This window comes from Dichomitus squalens (genome assembly GCF_000275845.1).
Source record: "Dichomitus squalens LYAD-421 SS1 unplaced genomic scaffold DICSQscaffold_8, whole genome shotgun sequence".
In the NCBI taxonomy this organism is placed as follows: Eukaryota; Fungi; Basidiomycota; class Agaricomycetes; order Polyporales; family Polyporaceae; genus Dichomitus; species Dichomitus squalens.
This window is the reverse complement of record NW_006766890.1, coordinates 814,153-832,579: the sequence shown is the minus strand read 5'-3', so window position 1 is coordinate 832,579 and position 18,427 is coordinate 814,153. Positions and strand designations below refer to the sequence as shown.

Below are 18,427 nucleotides of genomic sequence, written 5' to 3'. Positions count from 1 at the left end.
CAATTGAGATACTTTCTACAGCCAGTTTCAGCTCGCTTGTCGTGAGAGCGCCACGCCGCATCTCACGCATTTGCCTCTTCTAAGCGACCCCAAAGGAACTTTGGACGACGATATCTCCTCGACAGCTCAATGTAACCACTTCATTCTTGCGTAATCTGGCTCAGGATTACGACGTGCAGGGCACGGTACTGGTTTCAAGTTAGCAACTCGTCCAACGGGCGATTCACCTGCTTTCAGTCTATTTCCTGCCGTCTTCTGCATCCATCGCACATATTTCCTTGAACATAACATGGAGATACCTGGAGGGCTCACTGAAAGCCGTTGGCGGATGTCACGGAGGGCATATGGTGCAGAAGAGGTCCATGGTGTACGTTTTCTCCATTCTGCGAAGGGTTCTGGCGCATGCCTATTACACCACTCTGTCGTATATCGTCAAATCCAACACATCTTTGCTACGAAACATGTCACATATGTCCACTGTAAGCGTACAAACCCATGTAGTTGTGCCGGTTGCCAATTGTAGTGTTCTACAAGCTCTCCTTTGCAGCTCCAATCTACCGACCTCGTCTGTTCCTCCCTCCTACTCAACAGTGACTACATGGCCCCTGATGCCTTGCAAGACCACAGGGATTATGGAGGTGCAGATTACTCACAAAGTCATGGTGTCTGGTGCTCCCCGACGAGGACTTTGAGCTGGCTCAAGAGGGCTGCCACCCGAGCCCAGCCTATGGTGGACGTGATTGTCGCTGGACACTCCGCCTTTTGACACAGAGCCCTCGATAGCGTCTTGTCTTCACCATTCCGATAATTTCCGGGAGAGTACGCCATACCATTCAGCCAACAACGCTGTCCGAGTCCAGTAGGGAGCTGGAAGAGCCGGAATGCCCAGAAGTTGGTGACGTCGAGTTGGCGCAACTTCAATACAATACCGTGCCCTGCGCGTCATGATCCTGAGCCAGAATACGCAAGAATGAAGTGGTTACATTGAGCTGTCGAGGAGATATCGTCGTCCGAAGTTCCTTTGGGGGCGCTTAGAAGGGGAAAACAGGCAAATGCGCGAGACGCGGCGCGGCACTCTCGCGACAAGCGAGCTGAAACCGGCTGTAAGCGCAGATTAAGGCCCGTCCGCTCTGTCAGTCACCAAAAGATTGTTCTCCACCCGACAAGTTCCCGATGACGATTATTCACGCATTCTCACATCGTGCAAGGAACGTCGAGCGCCTCCTGGGTCTATTATGACGATGTGGAGTATGATCATGTTTACATAAGGGAAAGGTCGCCGAACTTCTCCTTGTAGCCTGTACGTTGAATAACAATGAATGACTAAGGAATGGTCAAAGTAGCAGGAATGATACATACCGGGTACAGTCCATTTGCCCTTCTTGATCATAGTCTCGACGGCTTCGACGATGCGTGGGTGCGCCTTGCCAACCTCCTCCGCCTGTATTCGTGATAGGCAGTTCAACAGCCTGCTAATAACGGAAGCGAAAGGGATCAACTCACCGTGAGATCTTCGAACGGACGCGCCTCCTCGATGTTGGCGAGGGTTGCCTGGAGATCCTTGAGCTCCGCGTCAATCTTCTCTGTGGTCTCCTTCGCCTTTGCGACCTAGATTCGTTTGCCTTGCATGAGCGTCCCAAATCCTTTACACGCCTCACACGTAAGCGCAAAGGTGGTCAAGTCATCAACTCACCGCCTTGGCCTCGAACGCCTCAATCGCCTTGATTTGCGTGTTCACATCGTAAGTGACGGGCTTGAAGTCGCGAAGAATCTTCTCAGCCTCATCGACGACCGCCTTGTTGCGGAGAACAGAGCGGTAGTGCTCGAGGTCGACGGTTGTCGGCTGGGACGCAAGCTGCGCCTGGATGCGCTGGGCGTCGGCATGCCGCTTGCGGAACGCTTGGAGGGACGCGATGGTCTCTGTCATATCCGGCGTAAGCACTACGGTCTCTCCCTCCCCCACTGTAGAAGCAGAACACTGACCCTTGCCAAGACCTAGGGAGGTGTAGATGCGGGCGAAGTCCTGCAGTAGACCAAGGTCAAACGTCACGAAACCTCTCGCGCGAGCCCCGGGTAAGTGGGCCGATTTTTTGAGCGGGACTCACCACCGTCGCGGCGACTGCTTTTGAAGCCATTTCGGAGCTGGAGCAGGAAGTGAGGTCAAACCACTGGCAGAACAGGCAAGCAAGAGGGAGAATGCGCACAGAATAGAGGGTGATTCGTGGAGGTCGTCAGTGAGCAGCTGGCTCGTGTTGCCCGACGGGTCGCCGGGAACGGCCGATGCCTAAGGCGCTTAAAGGACTTCGCTTGTCGGTTGGCTTCAGGCTGGCCACAGACGCGAACTGACGGTGGCATTCACAACATGACTTCTTTCTCCTAGATACCTTAGCTGCCAACAAGCTGACCTTGAGCTGACACCGGAAAGCTCACGCTATGAGGAACCATCTTTCGAGCACCAGGGTAGGAATGGGTTCTGTGGGCGTCGAGCATCCACTCACGACTTCTAGTCAACCAGCGCATGTCGACATTGAGTTGCCAAGCTGTTGAACAGGTGATGGGTATTGCGGGTCTATAACGTCCACATGACGCCTTCCACGAGCGTCCAGGCCTCATGGTTTTCAGAAACAAATGCTCCTGTGCCAGTGGTCGACTTGATGATCCACATTCGCAGGCTGGACCGCTCCGGACTACTACTGGAAGGTGATCCCCTTTTGCAGAGGTTGGGTCTGCGACATCACTCATTGCAGAAAGTCTCCAGCGATGAACTTTGTCCGTCCGTCCAAAACGGCAAGGAGACGATGACGATAGTGGTTTATCGCAAGGGCCGAGTGCTGTAAAAGGCAGCCAAGGACGATCGCAGTGGATGCACGTGACCGGCACCTATGTCATAAGTGTCGATGGGCAGACAGCCAACTTTCTCGGCAGTCCCATCCGTCCTCATCCCCCCTCCTCCCGCAATATCACCACCCTCCTGACTGGCCCTGTCACGATGAGCAACACATCCTATCACTATGTGGCCTCTCCGGAGGATGGACGCCGGGTCCTCGAACAGATTGAGCAACAGTTCCGCCTGAGCCAGGATGATCTCACGCGCATCACTTCCAAGTTCCTCGAGGATTTTGAACTTGGGTTGAGCGAATATAACCATCCGATGGCCATGATGTAAGCGCAGCCGTTACTGCTGTAAGATGCCTATGCTTACGCCTTGTTCGCAGCCCGACATTCGTGACTGGCGTGCCAGACGGGACGGAAATTGGGTGAGTACTCTTGATTGGTTCGCGCAGCCCGCTGGCCGGGGTGTACGCTCTGCATCGCTATCATCCGCGTCACCAATTTCGCTGTCCCCGTATCCACCCTCTGCGTCTACCCACGATTGGTATCGTTCGCCGTCCCCGTCCATGTCTGTTCCCGCCCGGAAGGTGTCCATCTTCCATGTTGACGCGCTCCCGGCACAGGACCGGTGACCGCGCGCTCAATATGGAAAGCCGATGCTCCATCAAGCTTCGCGTCGAGTTGTTCCCCCGAGATTACGTGCATTCGGTGTAACGCCATCGATAGAACGAGGTTGTGAGCGCAGCTCACCCCCTCATCCCCTTGGGGTGTGCGGCCACGGGCCCGGACGAGCGTTCGCCTTGGAAGAGAATGTACGCGGGCAATTGACACGCATGGCTCATACAGCCTCCGTCGCGTTTCTTTGTCACAAGACCGCGAACTTTTCTTGCAGAGACAATATGCAGGGAATGGACACAACGACGTCATAGCGCCCGACTTGCTTTCCATCTCGATCGCCTCGTGGCATCTGCGTTTGTTTATAGACTGATTATACGCTTTCACACAGGACATTCCTCGCACTGGATCTCGGAGGGACAAACCTGTGCGTCCATTCATAATGATTAATTCTCACACAGTCAGTAACGCCGCACAGGCGTGTTTGCGAGGTCGAGCTTCTCGGAAACAAGGAATTTGTGCTGAGGCAGCAGAAATACAAGGTTTCAGAGCAGCTGAAAACAGGCGAGGCGAGCGTTTTGTTTGGTGAGCGCACGACATTCCACTGCCGTGGTCAACTTCCGCTAACATTCGAATGTGCAGACTACTTGGCAGACTCCGTTGATGCCTTCCTAACCGACTTCGCCTCTGCGGTGCCTTCCTCCCCGACGAACGAACAAGTCAACCCCTTCGGTTCACCTCCGCTATCTGAGGAGCCTGCAGTTCCTCTCGGGCTAACCTTCAGTTTCCCAGTCGAGCAGACTGCCTTGAACCGAGGAAAGATTCTGACATGGACGAAGGGATTCTCGGCAAAGAACGCTGTTGGTAATGATGTGGTCCAGCTCCTTCAAGATGCCTTCAACCGTAAACACCTACACGTGAGATGTGTTGCCTTGGTGAACGATGTGAGTAGTTCCATTTACGAAGCAGGGCTCAGGCTAATCCTCGTAGACTGTCGGAGCCTTGCTTTCTCGTGCATATACCAGCGGTGGCTGTATCCTGGGTGAGCTCCTGAGTATTGGCGTGACAAAGTATAGCCATATGCGCTAACAGAAATCGGTTCGCCTTTCGTGATGCAGGCAGCATATTCGGCACGGGTACCAATGGCGCTTACGTTGAGCGTGTGGACAACATCAAGAAGCTCGGTGAATCTGAAGCACGACAGAAGGGCGGCTTCATGGTCATAAACACAGAATGGGGTGCATTTAACAACACAGTACGAATTATGCTCACCAGCTTCTACGCTGATGGCTGACATGAACACGTATTCACTAGCGATCAGTTCTTCCAAGCACGCCCTATGATAACAAACTAGATCGCCAATCGATTAATCCCCGCCTGCAAGCATTCGAGAAATTCATCTCCGGCATGTACCTGGGAGAGATCACCCGTAATATCCTCCTTTCCCTCGTTGATGCCGCTCCGAAACCCTTGCTATTTAACGGTCGCTCGAGCGATGTTCTCGACACTCACTATGGCCTCGATACGGCAGTAATGTCCGAGGTCGAGGAGGCTTGGGAGGCAGGGCGCGTACCTGCCGTATCGGGGAAAGACGCCGAGCATGCGCAGATATCGCTCAATGGCTCTACGACAGAGGTTCCTGACTGGCAAGCAGTCAAGTTCGTAGACGTTGACCAGCTGTCAGAAGAGGACGTTGCACGACTCGAGCGCATCCGCGGCATCGTCATTCAACGCTTATCACTGGATCCCGAGAATGTCTCACTACGAGATGCTGCCATCGTTCGGTGGGCGTCATCGCTCGTCGCGGATCGCGCTGCCAAGCTCAGCGGCTGCGCTGTGGCGGCGGTCCTTGTGCAGACCGGGCGTGCGAAGCTTGGTGGCGGGTTTGCGACGGATGAGGAGAAGATAGGTGTCGGTGTGGACGGCAGGTGAGCGTATGATCTCCGACGGCGACGGATGAGAAACGGTGCTGAAGCGCGTGGTTCCCAGTTTGATTCAGTTCTACCCGAACTTTCAAGCTCGCCTGCGCGATTCGTTGCGCGATCTCATCGGCGAAGAGGTGGAGAAGAAGGTTGACATCGGCCTCGCTAAGGATGGCAGTGGTGTTGGAGGTACGTGCCTGGCGCAAGCACCTTCGTTGCGATGCAGTACTGAAGTCGTCTACTGTTGCAGCCGCGCTGTGCGCGCTCCAGGCCACCAAGCAAGGACATTAGAATTATGGAACCAGCTATAATGGTTCCCAACACACCAGGGGGTCGTCGAGAATCAGAAGACTTATTCATGTGTATCCTAGTCATGTATCGTATCCGTACTGATTCCCATTCCCATCCGCGCCGTTCAGATCAGGTCTCATGGGAGGAATCTTGCTGATAATTTGGCACGTTGTTTTGTCCTGGCTGCAAGCAATAGTCATAAAATGCGTAGATGTCGTATGTCATTGAGTTGTTGAATTCGTCATGAGTGTATCCATTCCTCTATTCCGCTTTCGCCTTGTTATGACCATGCCGGTGCTCATCGTTTGTGCCATGCGATACTAGATAACTATCGTTCTCGAGTTACCCGAGTCAGTAGATACTAGGTAAGTTCATACACCGTGAGTTCTCGCCATGTGGCACGAACCCCAGCAGCTAAGGTTTGTCGACCTACAGAGTTTATCACCACGTCCGCGAAGACGTTGGTTTCACTTGCGTCGTATTTGTGACTGGAGTCACTGGCCATTCGGATTAGTCTAACCACACGGCACTATGAGCCCGAGGATCACGGAGCACTCAAGTTCCGTTCTTACTTGGTTAGGACCCAAATAAGCATTTGTACTGCTCTGCTTTCGCGCACCCCTTTGTCTGGTCGTTTCGGTGCAAGAACACAGAGATTCGCACGAGAGCGACCCCGAGCAAAAGGAGATTTTCGCCTGCGCTCAAAGGAATGTATTATATTAGACTAGAGATTGAGTAGAGATACGGTTCTCGATCCGCGGAAAACTTTATGCTGTAGGCCTGATGTGTGGTGATTGCCTTGTGATATGTATATTGGTGCACGTCCGAGCCTCGGAGATGCTCTGACAGGTCTGACGGTGCGTCAAGTGGCGGAGCAGGGTAAATTTGTTGCAACAATCGAATGTGTGTTCTATGCAAGGCGTTGATGATACCATCTCCTTTGATAGTACATACACCGCGACAGCTCGCAGGCGCTCTTGTCCAATATTGTGACAACTGTGCATCCGTAGACATTGAGCGCAAAATATGTAAGGGACTTGCTTATGATCTTGCTGAATTGTTGCCGGATCATCGCATAATGAGGATAGCACCTGATAGCGTGCTCTGGGGACCGCCCTTGGCAAGTTGGAGCGATACATGAACCGGTTATGTATCGCACGAGATCAGATCTCCCTGTTTGTGCATGTGTTTAGTGACATCATACTCGAGGACGCAGCATTGGGCGATGAAGATCACCTTGCGCTCACCTCCCGACTGGTCACCATCTATACTTCTACTTGGCTGGACCCGCTCCTCTGTGGTCCCACGGACGGAGGAAGACTCGTGGGCTGCAGGTTGAAACCCCGATTTACGGAAGCTTCCTGATCTGGAATGCTCTATACGGGGCGACCAGCTTGGAGTACTGTCCGAGTGGAGGGATGCAGATGCGACACGGATGGCTACCGGCGGTGGTAGGGCTCGGAAGGCTGGGTCGAGGGCCCATCCGCATGCAGAGACGACGTTTCGTGCGGTAAAGTGACAGCGGCTTGCAGGAGTCAGGAATGAGAAGAGGAAGTACCGGAAGCAGAGGAGGCGCCTGGGGTGTTAAGACGCTCCCATTGGGCTCGGTCTCCGTCGATTGCCGTTCTCGCCCCCGACGTCGACGTTGCGGCTACCCATTTTCCAGCTCGTCCACTCACAACCCCCCCCCTCGTCGGCGACATCTTGGCGGCATAGCTAACGGCATCGACCTGTCTTCCGCGCGCAACGACTCGGTCCTTGGCTTGGATGTGAGGATGCCTGCGACACAGTCTGGAAACTCAAACGGCCATCTGTCCGCGGTTGCGGCATCAGGTCCTGCTTCTGGATCGGTCCCTAGGACGAAGCAAGTACGAGTGCGCTCCCCAGGGCCGGGCGCGAACGGACCAAACGAAACGGCGGATAGCGCGGGGCTCGATGCCCGCCCGCCTCCCAAGCGGGCACGTAAGGCTATCAACTGCGAGCCATGCAGGAACAGCAAACTCAAGTGCGACAGGTGCGTGCATCGTGGACATTGTTGACCATCGCCTGCGCACCCTCTGGTCGTATCCGCTTGCCCCCGCGCGCCCCCTCGGCATTCAGCGTTGACTAATTGAATCTCCTCGCTGTCCTCGGATATCTAGAAACCGCCCTTGCTCGTCCTGCGTGCTCAGAGGTGTGTCCCTTCCGCCCCTCCTACCGACGTTTCCTCATTTGGCCTTGTACAGGGACCACTTCCCTCTGCTATCAAGGTCACGATACAGATCCTTCATTTCGTAGTGCCGTAGATCAACAGTATGTGTCCGTTCAGCACCGTCTCCATCACTCTTCTGCGGAGATCTCTCATATCCGTCATCTTCGTCAATCTCAGGCGGCCTCTTGATGCTGCGGCCGAATTCGCTCGCATCCGACACTCCCTTAATCTCCTCGAGCAACATGTTAGCACCTATACTCCTGGTCGCCCGACTCCCAATGGCTACACCTCGGAGCGCCGTCCGTCTCTACCTCCTCACCACCCATCTCCTTACGATCCTGTCTCGACATCAAGACTCAGTCCGGACTCTGAAGGTCCTTCGCACGATAAGGAGAAGTCCGAAGACGTGGACATGGCAAGTGCACCCGGCATGCTTGGCCAGCTAGCCTCAGGTGGTCTATTTGCGGGCGCCACCAGTGCTGCCTCTCACCTCATCAACGTAAGTTGTACGATGTCTCTTACCCTCGGCGCCTTGTATGTCACTTTGAACTCACTACACATCGACCTGACAGGCATCCGACCGCGACGACATCGACAACCAAAATGACAGGTCTGCGTCTACTCCCTCGCCGCCCTCTCACTCCCGCGCAATCGCCGACAACATCGATCACAACGGATCCACAGGCGATTGGGACCAGGATCTGACCGCCCAGCTACCGGATATCCACATGATCGACGGCTTGATTGAGTACTACTTCGAGTACTGCAATTGGGTCTACCGGCATGTGAACGAACCCGCGCTACTCGCCGGGTGGGATCGGTACAAGAAGGGCAAGCATGGCGACCGCCTCGTCCTCGCGACGGTCTGCATCTTGATCGCGCTTGCCGCTCGCTACCTCCCCCCAAGGCATGCGCTCCTTCAGGGCATGTCCGAGACCTGCGAGGAGCTCGGGCAAAAATGCTATAGCATCATGCGCACTGCACTAGACCGCTACCGCAAAAGCTCATCCAGCCCGGGCCGATCGTATTCGCTTGATCTAGTCGAGCTCCTCCTTGTCCGCAGCCATTATCTCACCTTCGCCAAAGAAGACCCAGAGGAGACATGGAGCGTACGAGGGGAGCTTGTCACCATTGGGACCGCTATGGGTCTTCACCGAGATCCGGGATCAAACAGATTCGAGAAGAGCGTCGCTGAACGGAGACGATGGGCATGGTGGCACATCATCCTACTTGAACGCTGGCAAGCCTTCATGTTCGGACGCCCGCTAGCCATCGCTTCGCATCACTTTAATACGCAATTGCCGACATATTGCGACCCGTCCATCGACAAGTCACAGCGCTTGTATCTCCCCAACATCGCCCTTTTCAAGCTCGCTTATGTGCTCGGCGATATCATGGACGATGCAGTGTCCTTCCGTGCAGTCCCCTACTCCTCCGTGCAGGACAAAGACAGGATGCTGACGGAGTGGTACGAGGCGCTCCCGCAAGAACTGGATCTTGATGAGTACCGGATCGCTCGCTCGCTCGCAAGTCCTATTACATCCGTGCGTCGGCTCGGCGTGCAAAGTGTCATCATCCGCACCGCGTACCACCACATCCGATTTACCCTCCATCGACCGTACGCGAAGGTGCCAGAGAGCCTCGAGATCGCTGTCAGTGCGGCGTCTCAGCTCATCGCCCTCGTCGGCCAGACGCGTCCTGATTTCCTTTCTAACACCGCGCTTGCCGTTCCTGGACACATGAATTGGGGCCCCTTCCACGTCTTCTCGGCCGCGATGTTCTTCTCCTTCCAGCTTATTACGAAGCCGGACCAACCCGCCGCCAGCCTCTTCCGGGAGAACATCCGGAAGTCGATTGCATCCCTAGAGTCTAGCCGATGGATGCCTGTTGCGGACAAGGCGTTGACAATCCTTCAGGCGCTCGCACCACTCTACTCGGACGAGCTCCTCGATCTACCCAGGGAAGAGCGTGAGCGGAAGAAGGCGCAGGTCCTCAGTCTGGTGCGGACGCTGGCGTTCCCGTATCAAGACGCTCCGTACTCCCGTTCTGCGGATTCTCCCGGATACAATCGTTACGACGCAGCCGCGTTCCAGGCGAGCGTCCAAGTGCAAAAATCCTTTCCAAGTCGCTTGGAAGTCGCCAAACGCTCAGTCCCTCCCCCTCCCCCGTCTTCCCATGCGTCAGCCCCACCTCACCCGACACAACCACCGGTATCTGCCACGCGGTGGACGTCACAGCCGCAGTCCGAGATCGGCAACGTGCAGTATACCCAGCAAGGGCACCCGCAGCACGGGATGCCCTCTCCCTACCCAGCCCAGCGCCCGTCGACGGCCTCCATCTCCACCTCCCAGCCGCACGGACACGTAGCGCACCACCAGCACCCATCGCCCCATCAACAGCAGTACTCGCCCACGGTTCCGACGAGCAGCCAGTCGTTCCCAATGGTGCGATATGCGACGCAACAGTCGGAGACGATGCAGCAGCCGCTTCCGCACCACCAGCAGATGTTCCGCGACAACGGCGTCGCGCAAGACCTTGCGTACATCCACCCTGCCGACGAGAGCTCGATGTGGGGAGCGTCGATCGGGTTTGGGCTGTCGGAGTGGAACTCGTTCGTAGACGTCATGCAACGTCCGGACAGCTTCACGACGATGGTCCCGGGCCCAGGGCCGGCGCACTAGGTGGCCTCTCCCCATTATCGATGACACGGCGACTGGATGGTGCGCTGTTAAGTTTATGGAGGCTCGAGTAAAATAAACAGCCATGAAAACGGTAGCGTAGGCCGCCGTGAGGACTTTCTATAGGCGTGCACAGGTCATGCCTCTGTTCGCCATTGCTATATGGAATGTGTCGGTATTTAATCTTGTGTCTTGTTCTACTGTTTAGCTCTCTGCGTATCTGCTGCTCGTTGTGTCTTCTGCTGTGCTCATACCATCATCTTGTATCCATTATTACAACATCTGTCAGGGTGTAAGTTGGACGTGTACATACTTGAGCCTATTTACTATATTTCGGTCTTGCAACAGCTGAGGCCTGCCCGCCTCTGTATGACTTGAGGCTGATTGCCAGTACGAAGTCCCGTATTTTTGTGCGCTAAACCCTAATCAGGTAGGATAAGTGAGCGATCGGGACGTTGACAATCCCAAACGGGATGGGGATGCGGGAAACTTCTCGAATCTTCGTGCTCGTGTCTGAAGCTTAGTTGCACTGGACGCCGTGAAGATGATAAAAGTCCTGCGTTCTACGCTACTAGAGACGACTGCCCTGCGACTGACTTCATCCCAATACTTTTCTCTATTGCAACTGCACTCGCGGACATGGCTGACGCCCTGAAGGACCAGGGAAACAAGGCTTTCCAGGCCAAGGACTACGATAAGGCCATTGAACTTTTCTCCAAGGCTCTCGAGCTTGACCCAAATAACTTCGTGCTCTGGTCCAACCGGAGCGCCGCGAAGGCAGGGAAGAAGCAATGGCAAGGCGCGCTCGAGGACGCGGAGCAAGTATGTGCGTCGATCTCGATTTTGGTCAGTCCGGACTAACGCGCGGGGCTGCACGTAGTGCATTAAAGTGAATCCTACTTGGTCAAAGGGTTATGCGCGCAAGGGCGCTGCCCTCCATGGTCAGAGGAGATATGTAGACGCCATCGAGGCGTACGAGACTGGTCTCAAGATTGAGGACAGTCCTGCACTCCGAAAAGGTTTGAAGGAGGTCATCGACGCCAAAGGTGAGCACAAGATACTCCGCCCCATCATAGTACGCATATTGACATAATCTGTGATATGTAGAGGCGGACGAGCGTGGTGATGGCGCGGAGGCATTTGGCCTTGGGAAGATGTTCAGCGACCCTCAGCTTCTAGGCAAGCTTGCTGCCAACCCTCGCACGGCGAAGCACCTCGCGGACCCCGCGTTCGTCCAGAAACTGCAGCTATTCCAGCAGAATCCAAAGCTCGCTGAGACCGCCCTGCAGTCTGACCCGCGCATGATAGACGTCCTTGGCGCGCTGATGGGCATCGACATGCAGGGCTTCTCGCGCGAAGAGGGCTCCGACGAGCTCCCGCCTGGCGTGTCGCGCCCCGGTGTCCAGAGCCCGCCTACTTCGCCGCCACCGCAACCTGCTGCTTCCTCGTCGAAGGCTCCTGAGCCTGCGAAGGAAGAGGACGTCGAGATGCTCGATGAGGAGGAGGCAGCAACCAAGAAGCAGGCGGAAGAGGAAAAGAAGCTCGGGGCGGAGGCGTACAAGACGCGCAACTTCGAGGGCGCTATCACGCACTTCCAGAAGGCTTGGGATATCTGGCCGAAGGACATCACGTTCCTAACCAACCTAGCCGCTGCGTACTTTGAGAAGGGTGACTTCGACGAGACCATCAAGACGTGCGAGAAGGCCATCGAAGAGGGTCGCGAGGTATGTCCCTGCAGGTTATCCAATAGATGACGAAGGTCTAACCTGCTATTACGTAGATTCGTGCCGATTTCAAGCTGATCGCTAAGGCCTATGGACGCATTGGTAGCGCGTACCAGCGCAAGGGCGACCTTCCTACCGCCATCAAGTTCTACCAAAAGTCGCTCACCGAGCATCGCACACCTGACATCCTCAACAAGCTCCGCCAAGCGGAGCGCGAGCAGGCCGAGAAGGCCCGTCTCGAGTACATCGACCCCGAAAAGGCCGCCGTTGCCCGCGAGGAGGGCAACACCCTCTTCAAGGCTGGCGACTTCGCGGGGGCTGTCAAGGCGTACACGGAGGCGATCAAGCGCGATCCTAGCGACCCACGCGGCTACAACAACCGCGCGAACGCGTACACGAAGCTCGCCGCGCTTCCTGAGGCGCTGAAGGACGCGGAGGAGGCCATAAAGGTCGACCCCAAGTTCGTGAAGGCGTACATCCGCAAGAGCCACGTGCTCTTCGCCATGCGTGACTACATGAAGGCGATCGAGGCCGTAGAGCAGGCGGCGGACATCGACACGGAGAAGAAGCACGTGAAGGAGATCCAGGAGCAGGTCTGGAAGTGCCAGCAGGCCATGCTGTCGCAACGTGAGGGCGAGTCCGAGGAAGAGACGCTCCAGCGGGCGATGCGTGATCCCGAAATTGCTGTGCGTCCCACCCGACTTGAGTCCAGTCCAGGTCTTAAGCTCACGAACATTCGTACCACAGAGAATTATGAGCGACCCGATCATGCAATCCATCCTCCAGCAGGCGCAGTCGGACCCCGCTGCGCTCCAGGATCACATGAAGAACCCGGCCGTCCGCCAGAACATCATGAAGCTCATCAGTGCTGGTATCATCAAGACTCGGTAGTAGTTCCGCTACGGTGGGATCGTTTACGAGTTGAGCAGTTCTATTGGTTCCCGGGCTCGGACTGCTGGATGTGTGGAAGTCATAACCGTCAATGTATCTATACTCTGCTTTACGACGCATCTGTAATACAGGTTCTTTCCATTCATTAATCCGGCTGAGGAGCAGCAAGATGATGATTTCACGACTAGCTATGAGCGAGGGTGCGAACCAACTGTGTTATTTACATCTGCAACAATGCATACATCCTGGAGTTCTGCTGCTTCAACCCGCCCAACGATCTCATCGCTTGAACCACTCCATGCAATGATATCAGGTCGAAGGCTCGCATGTTCCGGCAATCCTCGCACAACCTGTGGGGCAAGGGAAGTCGGGATTGAAACGCCAGAAGAATAACGGATCGGTTTCATTGGTGAGCACCCCACCGAGCAGTCTTGCCTGCGTTGGAAGATCGAACGATTGTCCGAAAATGGAGATCGAAGGCACGCGGATTTGGTCCCAGCCTTGCTCTATCAGCGAGTCTATGCTCGTGCCGTAGATGTACTCGCGGAAGCCTGACCAACGGATCGCTGAAGCACACTAGCAAGGGGCAGGATCAGGTCAGCACGGCGGCATCATTCAGGCATAGGAGTACGGCTGACCATCGGACAGCTCTCCGCGTTGGTGTAGAGACTGAGCTCTGTGAATGCAGCCTCTGCTCGGCTCGGGGTAAACTTGAATGGCCCATCCGGGTCTGTCATTATCGAGGTACAATTATGTATTGCAGCCATCTCGCCTGCATAAGTTTTGATATGTTAGCCATAGCGATGAAGAATCGAGACATTGTCTTGAACAGCCCACCGTGCATTGTTGGATTACCAGTTGTCATCGCAGAGTTGACCCCGATGCATACAAGCTCGCCCAAACCTGCAGCGGAATGGTTGACTATGACAGTCGCGAACGCGCTGGCCGGGCACGGGGATTTAATGTCGGCGAGCGCGGCGTTGGCGACTCGCATCCAGTGCGCCCTTGTGCTGAACGGGATGTTATTGATCGATAACGTAGGATTTGCGATGACCGAAGATCGGAATGCCTGCGAGCGCGTTCCGAAGATGAGGGTGACGGCGAGGCGTAACAAGATATGTCCTAGGGAGGAGAGAGACATCATTGTAGCAATGAAGAATTATCGGGAAGTGTCTTTCGAAGATGGAGTCGTGCCTCAGTCCGAGACTTGGTTGTTTGGGGTATGCATACCAACCACGCGGACTTTCCGTCGCGCCGAGGTCGACTAAATATGATATGGGGACTGCTCCAGCCAACCGGACTGGCTCTTGTGCCTTGTTTGTTTTTGGGTGGCGACTGAATTGATCTCGCGAAAGGATCAGGTTGTGGGTGACTTCAACTCTCACTGAAAGTGAATTCGAAGCCTCACACTTCACGTCGGTACGAAGTGCGCCGAAAGCTACGCCCCTGGAGTAAAGAAACTCGTCATCATAAAGATCCTTCGAGAGACATGTATCAGCGACCGTTGAATGACAGTAAGGGGCGTACCACGCGGCCGTAGATGATTATTCCCAGGTTCACAGTGATTGATACAAGCGTGGGGTGTTCGTACGCGGATATCTCGACGGACTACATCGAAGCTCTACACCCGCAGTTCTTCAGGGGGAGAGGCCCAAGAGAGATTCAATGAGGACCCGAAAGTACGGATGACCTTGTCTTCCAATACCACCCGCTGCCCCTCATCGGTGCCTTTCTGGATTGTGCGCCACGCGCGTACGCTCTCGTGTACCTCACGAGGGCTGCTGAGTCCCACGACGACTGGCAGGTCAGTCTCCTGCCCTTTCCTAAATCCGTACCCGATCGCAAGGTTCGGAAGGCCGCCCTCCCACCCCGCATCTTCCACGAGCCTGTTCGCATCCTTCGCCGCCTCCTTCAACTCCACGGGGGCAGGATGCCAGGGTGGGGGCGTCGGAGTGAGGAGGCCCATGCTGAGAGGGGATGCGGTGACGAGCTGGGTAACCTTTGCGCGCTCGCGAAGCGGTTTGGCGTATGTGGCGAAGGTGCTGTTGTTGAGGGACAGATGACAGTAAGATAGGAGGGCGTCGAGCGGTCTGTAAGGCGGGGTATGAAGTACAAGAAGCGCAAGGCGGAGAAGCGTCGAGAGTGTGTAGCCTGGGTCCGGCTCGGTCAGTATAGCACGAATCCTCACACAGGTCTACTTTCTCACCAGTGATCCCGATATGCTTGATCTTGCCTTCTTCTTGTAACCTTCGGAGCTCCGCATAGGCATCGAGGATCTTCTGATCTCCTTCTCCCCACACCTTGCCTTCCTGCCCTTCAGCAAGCCCATACTCCGCACTCTTCTCGAAAAGGGCCGTTTCTGGATTGCCTGCCTCGAGAGGGCCCACCGGGGTGCACACGAATTCGACGTCGTGCAAATATACGGTGTCAAGGTAAGTAGTATGGAGACGCTTCAGACTGCGTTCGACGCTCTTGCGGATGGTCTCGGGAGAATAATCGAACTCGGACTGAGTAAGGCCATACCGTCCGCACTTCGTCATCTGTACGTGGACGACGCCGGCGATCAGCAGGTAGGTAAAGCCGACAGAAGATCTGACACTGAAGAACGTACGAGTTTGTATGACGAGCGGGGAAAGACTGGTTCAAGGACCTTGAGTGCAGTGCCGAGCACGATCTCTGACGGCCCATAATAGGGCGATGTGTCAAAGGCGCGGATGCCGTACCTTTTGTACGCGCAATTCAGCAGGTGTAGTGATAGACTGCAAGGAATACAGCGCACCGCAGAGCGAGGCGGACAGTGCGGACCGGAACATCGCTAGCAATTGTGGCCTCGGAGTTGTAGCTCCCCGAGAAGGTAGCAGCCCCGAAGATGATCTGCGGCAGTCCCAGCGGCCCAATATCCTTCTGTTCAGCTTGTCAGCACGTGTGAGAGGGCGTAATAATAGTGGCATACCAACGGTGGCCCATCTACAGGGCGGTCTGCCAGATCGTCCGGGATATCTTCGAGGAGGGGTAGGGCAAAGACGGGCTGAGGGGATCCAAGCGGCACGACCATAGTGGCGACTTTCTGACCTTAGGCTCGTCACTTAGCGATGATAGCGATGGTAGACAGAAAGATCGCCTTCATCCTCCATAATCACTTGAAGATTTAGATTTGCGCAGATGGCGCAAGTCGCGATACGGCGGTCCCGCTTCTCAGGTGCCAGGTCACGCGCCACCAGTCAAGCTGCTGCCGAAGAAGGTGGGATGCGACATCCAGACAAGGTTCGCAAGCCAGCGCTGGCCCATGGACGCCTCGTTCGAGTCCTCCACACCATAGCTCCCCAGGGCCAGTTTCACAACTCAACCCATTATGCTACCTAACGTGTTTCCATGTATCTCCGAGGTCTTATCACAATCTCACACCTGCTATTCCGCGATAGGCTTTTGTGCGGGGACAACACCCTTACTGCAACGTGGGGGCCTGCTCGACCAGCTGGGCGCAGAGTACATAACGATCATACCCCAGCACTAGTAGTCAGCATGCGGAGTACTTGACTTTGACTGGTATGAAACGTAGACAATTCGAGTCCGTTCCCCCCGATGTCCTCTACACGCACTTCCAACGGCGGACATGGGGGCTCGCCTTTATGCACCCGGCGAGCAGCTAGCTTATCTCTATCCAATCGAATAGGCGATAAGGAACTGGCCAGCATACATGCAAGTGTTGATTGCATATACTGCCTGTTGTCGCACTGGGAGTCCCAACGTACTGGGCGGGGTCTCCTCAATGGGCTTCCCTCTGGACTAGATTGTTCTTCGGATGCCGGCTTACAGCCATGATTGCAGTGTCCTGATGAACGATACATTCCTGCCAACTGGATCCCTCGCTACGAACATGTCATTTATCGCAAACAATACGGCCGTACAGAGAAGACTCCTGGGACAGCCCCGCCTCACCCGGGGGCACGTTCAGCTTCCGGGGCCTCGTCAACGAGATGCACAGGCTCACCGCGAGCGGCACTGTCGCGCCCGATATCACGTCCACCTTCGATGATTGCGCACAAATGCCGTGCATCCACAACGTCACGCAGGTCAAGTTGTCGTACGACGACGCGGCGTCATTCGAGGCGATGGGGTGACGGGTCAGGGACACGTAGCTGGCGGGCTACTCGATGTTCGAGGCGGCTGGGGATCCGGACTCGGTGCAAATCGCACGTCATAAGCTTTCCCGGTGTAGGGACAAGTACCGTAGTTGCACTTCTGTGCGGGCGGCTGGCCTAGGAAAAATAGTCGAGTGTGTTGTATGGCCGCACGTATGTGGGACGGTTGCATGCTTGGTGCAGTACAAAGCAATTTCTGCTGATTTTGTTCTTCGTGAGCCTTTAAATATGGTCACAGGCTAATTGTGACCCCGAGGCCTGCAGGCTACTTGTGCACCGCAATGCTTCGGGTGCGGCTACTCAACGAGCGCCCCTAACCGCATTGCGCAGGCCACATTGCTGCACTACCTATCACCCTCGGTGATAATGCCTCTTGTAGTGAGCACACTTACAATCCATTCCTCGCCTTGAACGTGTCTATTGCATGACCATGAAACCAGGTTAAGACGCGCTCGTGAACACAGGGCCAACGACACGTAAGCTCCTGGCATAAAGGCAGATTACTTGTGGAATTGTGGGCGCGTCGATAGTACAGGATAAGTATATCGGTTTCTGAACTCCGAGGCCGACCCGATACAGGTAGAGGCGTTTCAAAGCTTCTTCCTTTCCCAGCTGTGAAAGCACATGTTAAGAACGTTCGTTAACAAAGGCGATTACGAGGCGTAGGCGAATGGGGCGTACCTCTTCTCGAAGTGTTGGTTGACAGTAAGCATCTTGGTGTTCTCGTCGGGCTTGATGGTGTTCCAGGGGGTCGGGTTGTCCTTCGTCCAGACAACTGCACGGGCGAGCCGACCCATGAAGGTAGGGACGAGATATGAGAGCATGTATCGACATACCTTCGGGGCCACGCGCGAGGCGCGTCAAGTACCAGCCCGCACCAACAACAACGGCGCCAACGATAGCGTAGCTGAAGAGAATGAGCGAGGACGACACGGCATGGCACGTATTCGAACACTTACATGGGGGTTGCCTGCACAGCGCAGTCTGATCAGCATTTGCTACGTCATGCCTCTGAAAGTTTGTGAGACTGACCTCAACGGCGAACCAGTTCTTCAAGAAATTCGGCCGGCGGAGCTGCGACATATCGAGGGAATACCAGAGAGACGAGAGGGCGACAAAAGCTGGAGGAGGCGGTTGGTTC

General features: G+C 55.4%; 5 protein-coding genes across 5 annotated transcripts; 2 read left to right on the top strand and 3 right to left on the bottom strand.

The window, feature by feature from the left end:
• Nucleotides 1-1,187: 1,187 nt before the first annotated feature.
• On the bottom strand, nt 1,188-2,180 carry DICSQDRAFT_103567 (ATP synthase d subunit). The gene is made up of 6 exons (XM_007364343.1): nt 2,106-2,180; nt 1,984-2,023; nt 1,694-1,920; nt 1,504-1,608; nt 1,360-1,441; nt 1,188-1,298 (listed from the first exon to the last, which is right to left on the bottom strand). The coding sequence occupies exons 1-6, from the start codon at nt 2,133-2,135 to the stop codon at nt 1,261-1,263; spliced, it is 522 nt and encodes a 173-aa protein (XP_007364405.1). The 5' UTR covers nt 2,136-2,180; the 3' UTR covers nt 1,188-1,260.
• Nucleotides 2,181-2,942: 762 nt separating this feature from the next.
• On the top strand, nt 2,943-5,980 carry DICSQDRAFT_103564 (uncharacterized protein). Its single transcript, XM_007364342.1, has 10 exons — nt 2,943-3,162; nt 3,216-3,257; nt 3,839-3,874; nt 3,926-4,032; nt 4,090-4,391; nt 4,438-4,489; nt 4,566-4,702; nt 4,762-5,375; nt 5,437-5,558; nt 5,620-5,980. Exons 1-10 carry the CDS (start codon nt 2,990-2,992, stop codon nt 5,658-5,660), a joined length of 1,626 nt encoding a protein of 541 aa, XP_007364404.1. The 5' UTR covers nt 2,943-2,989; the 3' UTR covers nt 5,661-5,980.
• Nucleotides 5,981-6,450: 470 nt separating this feature from the next.
• DICSQDRAFT_135309 (uncharacterized protein) lies at nt 6,451-10,872 on the top strand. The gene is made up of 4 exons (XM_007364341.1): nt 6,451-6,835; nt 6,899-7,833; nt 7,886-8,350; nt 8,424-10,872. Exons 3-4 carry the CDS (start codon nt 7,955-7,957, stop codon nt 10,530-10,532), a joined length of 2,505 nt encoding a protein of 834 aa, XP_007364403.1. The 5' UTR covers nt 6,451-6,835; nt 6,899-7,833; nt 7,886-7,954; the 3' UTR covers nt 10,533-10,872.
• A 2,436-nt stretch (nt 10,873-13,308) lies between these two features.
• DICSQDRAFT_160801 (Aldo/keto reductase) lies at nt 13,309-16,362 on the bottom strand. The gene is made up of 7 exons (XM_007364340.1): nt 16,098-16,362; nt 15,924-16,048; nt 15,756-15,867; nt 15,351-15,684; nt 13,982-15,295; nt 13,783-13,916; nt 13,309-13,720 (listed from the first exon to the last, which is right to left on the bottom strand). The coding sequence occupies exons 1-5, from the start codon at nt 16,197-16,199 to the stop codon at nt 14,766-14,768; spliced, it is 1,203 nt and encodes a 400-aa protein (XP_007364402.1). The 5' UTR covers nt 16,200-16,362; the 3' UTR covers nt 13,309-13,720; nt 13,783-13,916; nt 13,982-14,765.
• A 772-nt stretch (nt 16,363-17,134) lies between these two features.
• Nucleotides 17,135-18,402, bottom strand: DICSQDRAFT_103552 (uncharacterized protein). The gene is made up of 5 exons (XM_007364339.1): nt 18,319-18,402; nt 18,246-18,256; nt 18,123-18,193; nt 17,968-18,061; nt 17,135-17,898 (listed from the first exon to the last, which is right to left on the bottom strand). Exons 1-5 carry the CDS (start codon nt 18,367-18,369, stop codon nt 17,877-17,879), a joined length of 249 nt encoding a protein of 82 aa, XP_007364401.1. The 5' UTR covers nt 18,370-18,402; the 3' UTR covers nt 17,135-17,876.
• Between the last annotated feature and the right edge of the window lie 25 nt (nt 18,403-18,427).